This window comes from Lepidochelys kempii, chromosome 10 (assembly GCF_965140265.1).
Source record: "Lepidochelys kempii isolate rLepKem1 chromosome 10, rLepKem1.hap2, whole genome shotgun sequence".
NCBI lineage: Eukaryota > Metazoa > Chordata > Testudines > Cheloniidae > Lepidochelys > Lepidochelys kempii.
In genome coordinates, this window is record NC_133265.1 from 62,512,682 (window position 1) to 62,523,924 (window position 11,243).

The 11,243-nt window shown below is 43.3% G+C and overlaps 1 protein-coding gene across 1 annotated transcript; it reads left to right on the plus strand.

The window, feature by feature from the left end:
* Nucleotides 1-550: 550 nt before the first annotated feature.
* Nucleotides 551-8,717, plus strand: BCL2L10 (BCL2 like 10). Its single transcript, XM_073303855.1, has 2 exons — nt 551-1,026; nt 5,803-8,717. Exons 1-2 carry the CDS (start codon nt 553-555, stop codon nt 5,932-5,934), a joined length of 606 nt encoding a protein of 201 aa, XP_073159956.1. The 5' UTR covers nt 551-552; the 3' UTR covers nt 5,935-8,717.
* The last annotated feature ends 2,526 nt before the right edge of the window (nt 8,718-11,243 follow it).

The following is an 11,243-nucleotide window of genomic DNA, read 5'->3' on the forward strand; positions in this document are numbered from 1 at the left end:
AATAGGATAGAGTATTGTAATAAGCACTGGAAAGGTCCCTTACTATGAGGTGCATGGTGAACATTTATCAAATAAGTCATCTCCCTGGCCCTCCCTAGTGCCCGGATACCCTCCTGCCCCACCCCTGGGCAGGACAGAGCCCCCTAGTGCCCGGGTACCCACCCTGGGGTAAAAAGTGGCCCCTAGTGCCTAGGTACCCACCTGCCCATTCCCAGGGCAGGACACGGCCCCCTAGTGCCTGGGTACCTGCACCCGGGGCAGGATGCAGACTCCCAGTGCCTGGACACCCTCCCACGCCCCGCGGCAGGATACAGCCCCCCAGTGCCCGGGTACCCACCCGCAGGGTGGAAGGAGGCCCCTTAGTGCCCAGGTACCCATCCGCCCCATTCCCCGGGGCAGGACACGGACCCCCCAGTGCCCGGATACTCTCCCGAGGCCGGACGCGAGCCCCTCGTGCCCAGTTCCCCACCGCCGGCCTGGCCGGGCTGCAGCCGCAGGAGGCGGCCCCTAGTGGCCGGCTGTGAGCTGCAGCCTGCCGGGGCGGGGCGGACAATGCCGGGGACACGTGGGCGCGGCGGGGGCAGCTGCTTAGTCCGCGGCGGCGGGGCTGCAGGCTCAGCCATGCCGGGCTCGCTGAAGGAGCAGACGGCGCTGCTGCTGGGCGATTACTTCCAGCACCGCCTGGGGGACCCGGCGCTGCCGCCGCCCAGCCCCGCGGCCGAGACGCTGCGGCGGGCGGCCAGCGAGCTGGAGAGCCGGGAGCGGCCCTTCTTCCGCGCCTGCCGCCCGCTGGCCCTGGACGAGCGGCGGGAGCCGGCGGCGCTGCTGAGCCGGGTGGCGGAGCAGCTGGAGGCGGAGGGCGGCCTGAACTGGGGCCGGGTGCTGGCGCTGGTGGTGTTCGCGGGGAGCCTGGCGGCGGCGCTGGCCGAGCAGGGCAGCCGAGAGGAGGCGGGCCGCTTGGCCGAGGTGCTGGCCGCCTACCTGGCCGAGGAGAAGCGCGAGTGGCTGGAGGCGCACGGCGGCTGGGTAAGGGGGGGCCGGGCCGGTTTGGAGGGGGGACAGTGGCCGGGCTGGGGACCGTGTGGCCCATCGCACCGGGGCCGCGTGGTCCCGCCCTGGCCAGGGGCTGCCGCCTGCTGGGGGAGGCTCTGACCTGAGCCGGGTACTAACCATAGAAACCCTCCCGCTCCGCTGCCTGCAGGCTCGCCGCGCTCCGCCCGCCCCCCGGCGGTGCTGACTGCCCGCTGGAGAGAGCCCCTTTGGCGTGTGAGCCCCTTCCCCAGCGCAGCGCGCTCCGCTCCAAGGGCCTTGCCGGGGGGAGCAGCTGCCCCGCGCGCACTGGGGTACCGGGGGAGGGTGACTCAGTCTGCACGCAAGGCTGGGTATTTTTTCCATATATGGGAGCTATGCTGTCCCAGGCCCTGGGGAGGATGCTGTGGCCTGGAGCTTCCCTGACCCCGGTGTGATTCCCCGCCCCCCATAGAATCCTAGACCCATGCGGTTAGAAGGGACTGCAAGTCACTCCTCCATCTGCACAAGCTGGCAACTGACAAGAATGACCCTCATTTGTGTGACTTCTTGTGTAACCCGCTGCCGAGATGTAGGAGTTGTTGTCTAACCATCCCCTGGTGAAAGAGCTTCCCTGACCTCCCTAGGCAGTCCATTTACCAAACCATCTCTCCCTACCTTGAGGGGGACGGGGCGGGGGCGCCTTTGTTACTGATAGTCTGGTATATTGCAGTCTAGGGGCCTGCTATGCTTAGTTTCAAACAATTTTGTCCAAACTAGACCAACTCCCACACGGGCGGGTGGGACGTGGGGGACACTTCCTAGCACAGCTCTATTTAATGCAGACAGGATCTGGGATTTTCAGTCATGTGGGACAACTGATGTCATGTAGTGCTCTGACAAGCCAGTGTTTGTGTCACTAGTGTGGATGGGGTCACTCAGATAAATTTAACACCCATTGCAAGAAAGGACACTAGACACAGCATTGCACGACCTTGTACACGCTAATAACTTAATTGTTATTTATCCATAGTGGATGCTCTAATGTAGATGAGACTTTAGTAACACTGAAGTTCTTTCTGTGTTTCAGTGAAACTGCTGCTTCCACCAGTGGTGAATTACAGCTTCCAAGCTTGTTACTATAGATGCAGTGTTTGCTAGAATGAGTGTTGAATGCTACAGATCCAGCAGATCCAGATTTATGACACTAATTTTAAAATGCTGAAGTGTGTCTTGTCAATGTGGCTGTGCATTATAGTATAGACAGCCACAGTGACCGATAAACTGTGGGATATTGAGAACTTGTCACTGTCTAGTCTCAATTTAATTTGCTTATGCAAACTGGGAGAATGGAGTGTAAAACTTTCCTAACTAAATTCTTAAAATCTCCTGTTTCTTTCTATGGTATTCTCTGTAGTGTATACTCTGTGGGTAAGGGGGTCAAGAGGGGCAGGCAAACTGAAGTTGTATCTTGGCTAGCTGTGATAAAGCATTAAATAGATTAAAGTGTTGCCCAGTGGACTTGTTACCACTGGGAGTTAAACTGATGGAAGTTATCGTGTAGACAAGATTTTGATATCTTTACTACCCTGTTGTTTTAACAGTGAAGTTGAAGTACCATTTAAATTGGTGGCTGGAATTGGCTTGCACTCTATAAACTATGGGATGCATAACATGAAGCCTTTGAAACAAGTATTAGGGCTAAATGAGACTCTGTTTATCACTTTAGCTGGACTTCATGGAGACCCTGGATCATAGTCACTGCTCAGGCTCTGCCTGTTTCCACCAGTAGAGATTAAATGATGGAACCCTCTTAGTAGGATTGCAGCTGCACAAGCTGCCTGCTCTAATCCAGTTGGAGAGGAGTCGGGACATATTTAGTATACTCAAGGTGTCTTATTTCAGGCAATTCAGTGGAGGAAGTGTTCCCAAAAGGTGGTCACACACAGTAGCAACACTTCATAATTATTGCTAAATGTGGAAAGGTACATCTAAATTTGTACAAACATTGCAGTCTGAAATCCAGTCAGACTGCAGATCTAGGTTGGAATAGGGATTAGTTCACATATAATTTTTTTACCTAGGTTAGTTCCTTGCTGCCAAACATTTTGCAACAAAATATAAATCTGCTACTTGTTACTTTTTTTTAATACAAGTCTGACACATGGAGACAAAATCCTGGTAGAGAAGATATAATGGAGGTGTTATGTTTCTTACATAAATTAAACTGGGTTGTTTCAAAATAGAACACCCAATGAAATTAAAAAGTAACAGGAAGCAATCTGGTGGAAGTCCATTGCCATGGAGTTGAATCTAAAACTTAGTAGGATTCAAAAATGGAATGCTTCATTTGATAAGAACATCCACTCCTACATTAGATAAAACACATTAAAAAGGCTGCACACCCTCATGCTTCAAGGCATAATTCCACCACTAAATGGTAGGGAAAATTTATTTCCTGCCCTCATTGGACTTTAATATTAAATGTGACCACAATACATGGGTATATCTTCACAGCAGAGTTTGCCTGGGCTCTTTCTTGAGTGTTGTCCTCAGCCCTCTCCAATCTGCACACAGACCTCTCAGCTGAATTTGGTGGTGCTTTCAATTTCGGCTAGCTGATATAATTGGGGTGTGTAGGTTAGAGCCAAGATCTGCTTTTACTTGGGCTGGTAACCAACCCACTTTGCAGTTACAACACAGCCCAAGTGCTGATAGTTTCAGTTCCCTCCCACAATTCTTCCATGTGCCCAGGACAGACAAGTTTGCACAGTTCACTGAGCACAAAGAGCCATGGGATATGTCCCCAGAATTCCTAGCAACAGACCTAGGGGATTGCAGCACCAGCATCAACGCAGGAATTTGGTACCCCTTTGTAGTGCAGTTACTCACATCCAAGCAAACTCTGCAGTGAGCACATAGGTTGAAAATCCTTATAGGCTTTCTTTGAAGCATCTGATACTGGCTATTGTCAGATTGGATATGGGACTAGATTTTTCTGCTGATACAATGCATAATCAACTTCAAAAGAATGACTTCCCATAATACTAGAGGTGGAATAATTCATAGAAATCTGCATTCAGATCTCCATTTTCAAATAAAACCTAGGAGAGGAACATCTGGGTTTTTTTTGTTTTTCTCCAGGCAGAGAGTCTGCCGAAGTTTGATTATATAATGAATGAAAGAATTTGGGCAAGGGTTCCAAGAACATGTCATTTAGTCTCTCTGAATGTTAAGCAATCAACAAGCTACATTTCAAAGCCACAATGTAGCTTTAAGTTATTTGTTTCTGTTAATATGCAAACCAGCTTGTGTGAAGTACTCAGATGCTATGCCCTTCTTTCAAATAAGAGAAGACTCTGTTTGACTGAACTTGTGTTTTAGCAGATACCTTAACCAACAAGTAACATACTAAGGATATGAGGGATGTGAAATATGCTAGATGCACTTTCTAGAAGTGTGCTGACATGTTGTTGGGTTGGCCTTGTTTAAAGCTCTCAGAAATCTGTTAAGCAAACGCATTTTGGCTTCTAATACCTTTGTATCAAATCCTGTCCTTATTAAGTCCATGAAAATCTTACTGTTGACTTTGCTGGGCCAAGGATTTGGCCCTAGGCTTAGCTGAAAACTTAAAGTACAGATGTAGACCAAATTATTGTATTAAGTTCAGCAACACACTTCAAAGTAGGAACACCAAATATTTATAGTACAGAACTGACATGCAAGTCTTGAATTTCATTTATATATCAAGTCACCACTGAGCTATATGCTTGATTCCTTTGATGTACCCAGTGTTCCCACTTGCTTCCAAAACTGTCATTGCATTGATGGGGCTCTCTGAGCAAATAATAATGATTTTTAAAAAAATCTGACCAATTGTATACCCAAAATCATTGTATATGACTCAAAGCACAGTTTTCTATTGTAATTGGAATACACATCTGGAGAACCGTCAAAATGATTGTGGAATACCTAGCATTTAGTTCAATTTCAGACATTTTAAACAATCTCTTAAACATCATTTTAAATAGTATTGATAATTTGATGCTGGTACAAATAAGAATAAAACAAACTTTTCTAAGAGCCTTTGGCTTCATTATTTTGCTTTTTGGAAAAGTTAGTTGTGTGGGTTTTTTTAAGTGATCACTTGCTCACCTGAATGCTAATTGAAATCTGACTGTTGGCTAAAATGTAAACTATCATTTACCAAAAAATGCATTAACTGTTTGCACAAATTAAAGTGTAAAGAACAAAGTTCCGGAAGAAATTAAGAGCATAACTTGTTTACATAGATATCTGCCAAACAGAGTTCAAACATGACCATCTGGTGTTGTATTACTGCCACTCTTGATTATCATGAATAAAGATCTGGAAGAGCAGCTGCCAGCTTCATTCTGTCATAGGTCAACTCTGAATTGAGTTACTTGCAGACTTTCCAAGTAGCATGTGTAATCAGAATCATGCATGGAACTGGGAGAAGGGGCCACATTAAGACTTCTATCTCAAGTGGAAATTTCCATGCACTGTTTCAAATATTCTCCCAGGCGTGAATGAAGAAAAAATACAACCAGCTCTATTCAGAGACTTGAATAAAAAAGCAAAAATATACTAGTGACATACTAAATGTCTCCATCTAGGAAGGTGATTGTTGCACTGCAAATCATATTTACAGATATCTGTCTTCTAAATATCTGTGTGGTATTCAAAGTAGTGAAGAATTAAAATAACCAAAGCATGCTTGTTTCTGCTTTACCCCAAGGAGACTCAAATTCTCACTTTCTTTTGCTTTTCTAGGATGGCTTCTGTCATTTCTTCAATGGACATGGCTCTCAACCAACTGACCAGAACAGTACCATAAGCAGTGCGATCATGGCAGCTGCAGGGTTTGGACTAGCAGGATTAGCTGTTCTCTTGGCTGTACGATAGGCTGATCCAGTGGATCTTGCAATGGAAAGTACTCTACAAACTGCCAATTAGATTTCAGTCTATTTTCTATAGGATTGACTCATTAAGAAGATAGAAGTTTATATTTTTTAACTGGCTTGGAGAATTGTTGTCTTACCACATCCTTGGCTATAAACTGCTTTATTTGCTACCCAGTAACAGCACAAATGAAAATGTGTACCTAAACCACCATTTGTGCATGCACACATTGCTTATTGGCTCTGACCATCCTCTGGACCTCTTTCTTTGAAAGATGTAATCTAAATATTGCCATAGTTCATTCATGTACTGTAACTTCAGAGTATTCAATGTTATGCTAGAATAAGCCGTGGCGGTCTTGCAACCAAACACTTTGTTCAAGGTATTTTGTTTAAATGGGAGTAACTTTAGAACACAACTTCAGCTATGCTGTAAGGTGAGCTAACACTAACTGTAATGTAATATGGTTTATAACTCCAAATGTGATGCACTGCACATAATACTGAGAGGCAATTCATTGGTTAGTCTAGAGCAATGAGTACCTATGTTGTAAAGAACATTATGGCTTAATATTAAGGAAATATGACTAAGAATAGTACGCAGCTACACTACAAATAGGTGAGGACTGATATAAAAGCAGAAATGGCTGCAAAATCTGTTCTTACTGAAAGGAATTTAACTATTGAAAACTTTAATTGGTATATTTGGAAATCCATTGAAGGCTGGAATTTCTCTGGATTTCCCTGTCAAAACCAGAATTTCCATATATCTTAATATATTTTTGAAGTATTTATCACTGTATAATACTTGTAGCCATGACATCTTTATTTTTGTTTGAAATTTCATTTTGAATACAGGTTCTCATGATCTCTCTAGTGTATATCAACCATTGTCTCCCTTGATCTAACAGTGTTAGTCTGTTGTCAACAAGCTGTGTATTTCTTTCTATTGTTTCTAGTAGCTTTTAACTTTCCTGGGTTACTTGTAGCTTGTACAATTTTACTGTGGTGACTTAATATGGTGAATAAATACTATTAAGTATTTTTATTTTAAAAAGTTAAATCTTCCTGGATTTATTCAGATGGCTGGCATACCTGTTTTAAACATGAACATTAACCGTTTACCTGGATGCGTAAACTTACTTCTACCTTTTTTGAGTGTTTTGACAGCAAACAAAAGGGAGCTTGTGGCTTTGCAGCAATGTGCATAATCTCCTAACAGTTCTATCTGTAACCACTTCCTGCAGCTCGGTTTAGTGAAGGGCCCTTAAGAACACCCCCTCCCCCCCTATCTATACAGACTAATATTTTAGGAAGTAATTCAGTGACTGACTACATAGGTGGAAGGATTCAGAAGAACTGTGATTAAAAGTATTCTTCAATACTGGCCTGCATTGCAGCTAGCTAGTTGTATTGTCCAGATTTCTGTGCTAGGAGGATAGAGCTCAATTAAGAACAGAAAATGAAAAGCATGAAGAAGTGCTAGTAAGTCTTGCATGGAGGTAGAAGTTTATCATTCTTACTTAAGAACCCTGATACTTCTATTAGGCGCTATGTAGAGAGAGACCCGCATTAAAGACACTTATGTTCTACCCCTTATCTCCCCTTCCTCCCTACTTGGTGTGGTTTAAACAGTTTTTTAGACCCATCTAAAACTTTATTGGCTTAAATTCTTCAAGGCCTTAGGCTTAACATGTTTAAAATATCCCCCGGGCCCCATTCTGTAAGATGCTTGTGGAACTTTCAGGGTTTCTTAAACTGCACACTTACATGGATAAATACACAAATGGTTACAAAGCACAAACTACAAAGGGGTGGCTAATCTGAGGCTGGAATGTCTGTCTGTCTGAGACCAGAGTATCATGTAGCTGAAGAGAAAATAAACAAACTACTGTAATTTTCCTGTTATCCTCCCAGATGAATATACTCTTACCAGCATTTCACGCACTGGGTAGTTGTCCCTCTGCCACCCTTGTTCCAAATATTACCTAACATCTCCTCAGTGCTCCCCTCCAAAAAACAAAATCCTGTTGCTCCTGGAGTATTGTTTTGCTCTGCAAATGTGAACAAGCTTCAGGGTGAAGTTTTGGTAGACATCATTTAAGTTAAAAACTAAGAAATTGCAGTGAACTATTGCAACTGCTCTACCCTTCACTTCTCTGTTGTTAATGCCAAGGTGTTTGCGTAGCAGTATAAATGAGGTAATAATGGGGAGAGCAGTTTCCCTAGTGCTACTCTCTGGTGTTGAGAACCCTGCACTGTAATTTATATCGTATGTAGAACTCCATTGTGCTAACCATGAATAAAAATGCAGGGAAACTGCCAGAAGGCAATATTATTTATTCAGAGTTGGCAAGTTCCAGAGAGGATGGAGAGAATGCTATCTCCCCCTCAATGCTGTTCATTCAGAATAAAAATGTGTACTTGTTTTCTGTTGTCTAACCCTGCAAATTCAGTGTTAATGGGAGATTCTGGCCTTATTGTTCGAGGCACTGAATCTGCTTATGATAAGGTGTGGTCCCTTCCCTTGGTACATAATTGAAATAGTTGCTCTATATGTAAATCTGCCCATTGATCACCTTAGGAGACTTCCTCTAGGGGAAGAGGAGTAGTTAGACTTGTGCCAAACCACATTTATTGGTAACTGCAGTTGTAGTGCCCAAAACAGGTTACTTATCAGTAAGAGAGAATAACACAAGGAAATAATGGTGGTTTCCCAAAAACAGTCACTTGAGTACTTCCCTATGTTCTCTGTAACTGGAATATCATGTGATCAGTGACAAAAAGGAATTAAAACTTTAGTTTCTGAAGTAGCTCTATATGTACTCAGATTTTTTTGTCTGCAAAATAAGGTTAAATACGGTATGGAAATGTGCATATCCTGGGTCCTGTCCCTTTTGCCCAACTTGAAATATGAGCAAAGATAAAATTGTCTCATTCCAGTGTGCAGTCCAGACCACTGAAGGGTTGTCATTACCTGCCCTGCAACCTGGGCTCCCTCACCGTACTTTGTGTAACTCCCACCCTGGGCCACTCAACAGCAAACGGCAGGCAGGTCATATCCTGAGTGTCTATGTATAGCTGCAGTCCTGATCCAGCAACTCTGACCCTTGCAGCCATAGTTACTACCTTCAGGGTGACCTCAACACACTCCCAATTACAAATTTTCCCTAGTGTGTGTGTTCTGCATGGGCCTACCCTCTCCTGGACAGTTCAGATATTATAGGTCCCTTTGCCCTGTAAGAGGTCAATATCCAACAACCTCCCAAACAGCTCAGTTTAAATACAGCACTGGATTAATTTTAACTATTTAAAATTTTTGTATACAAATATTTTAAAATGAGTGCAAGGTATTAAAATCCAAAATGGTTACAAGAGAAATAAAGATAAAATTTTCTAAGACCTAAAACTTAGTTCAAGATAAAATCATTTTCACAGCAACATTGCTAACCAAATTTTCATGTCAGGATCCCTCCCAAAGTCAAAAGGCGGGTTTCTTTGTCTTAAGTAAAAAAGATAACCTAGGGTGTTTTTGCCTCTTTATAGTTTTTGCACCTCACCTTTATTGGTTCCTGGTCAATGGAAGTGCAGAGCCAGTGCTTGAGGCAGGGGTAGGGTATGGAGCCCACGTAGGAGCCAGACCTGCTTCTGCCCTATTCCGGGGCGCAGTGTGGTGTCAGAACAAATAAGGACTAGCCTGCCTTAGCCGGGCAACATCCCTGATGGGACTTTTAATGGCCTGGTTGGCAGTGCTGACTAGAGCCACCACCACCCAGTACCTTACATTCCACGACCTAGTACTGAGTCGTGACCCGCAGTCTGAAAACCACTAGGCTAGAGGCATCAGCTTGTCCTTTGTTCTGGAGAAACTAGTTTACCCCCGTTGCTGTCCCCCGGACCCTGTTTATTGCTTATATGTAAACTGAGGTAAACACACATTTCTGTGGTTAGGCTAGACCTGTTTAACAACTTCTGCCTAGTTGGGCTTCATAGGTTTGAACATGTGCTAACAGCATCCTAGGGGGCAATTCATAACTTTACATGTAATGTTGCTACGTACACTTCAGCATGATAGTATTGACCAGTGAGTTGTTTTTTAAAATGATACCTCACAAGGCATATTTTGTACAAAGATTATTATAATAGTGTGTAGGGTGTGAATACAGGGATGCATTTGTTCACAAAAATATCTTGCACAAAATCTTGAATGAAATTCTTAATTTTAGACAAGGCAAGACACACAGACAAAACCATAGAACTTATTTTGCTGATCGCAACAGTAGGGCAGTGGAGAAAAATAGTAAATGTCTATTATGACCCAGAGTCTGGAAATGTCCTTGAATGCAGCCACAACTAGCCTTCACACTAAACAATCTTTTTCCTTTAGAAGTGAAGTGTGGCTGATGCTTTGATGTCAGTCTCGTGGAGTATTCTCCACGCACTGTGTTTCAGCACAAAGGATGTTTGTTTGTTTGCTGCTAATCTGTAGGGGAGTCAAAGGCAAAAACATGAGTTGAGAGCAAGGAAAATGGATATAATTTTGTTTCTTTAATCCTACTAGAGCAGCAGAGCTTTGGTGAAGAAGTAGTCAAAGATCAAAAGACGTAATGTAATATCATTTGGAGGACTATTTTCTTATTACTAAGGTACTGAGAAAGAGAGTACATAGCTATTCTCTTTGCACTACACAGTGCTGTTTTCTCTTTACAACAGCAGCATTGTATAATATAACAAGACTTAATTAGGGACAAAACTCAGGTGGTATAAATCAATGTCATTCTATCAGCTTCAACTGAGGAGTTGATTCTTAGTTTTAGTCTAAGCATCCACATTGTTTTGTTTTGTTTTTTAAAGCAAGGGGTGAAACAGTGCAGATTAATTGATAGAAACTGATGTTTCATGCTCCCTGTTTGCCACCAAAAAATAAAAGGAAGCAAAACCTTGCCTAAAAAAACCCCACATATTGCTTTAAGAAAGGAATAGTAAGTTGATGCTCTCAATAGTAAGCATTCAGATATAGCATTCAGGTTTTATTTTGTGATAAGTGCTTCAGAAATAACAAAGACCCTCATCCTGTAAACACTTAACACATCTGTAACTTTGTTCTTATAAATTGACCCAACTGACTTCACTGGAACTACTCATGAGTATAGTTACACACATGCTTAAGTGTTTGTAGGTTCAGGGCTGTAAATAATACCTGAAATATTTCTATTTTTGCTATTAGGATTAACATATGGTAACTGTCATGTAATCCATCTGGAGCACAAACCTACAGACGCTATGAACGGTAACTGTCATGTAATCCAACTG

Excerpts from the sequence above, each read along its gene's own strand:
- BCL2L10 (XM_073303855.1), top strand. The coding sequence starts at position 553 with ATGCCGGGGACACGTGGGCGCGGCGGGGGCAGCTGCTTAGTCCGCGGC. Across the intron at positions 1,027-5,802 it reads TGGAGGCGCACGGCGGCTGG|GATGGCTTCTGTCATTTCTT; the intron begins GTAAGGGGGGGC and ends TTGCTTTTCTAG.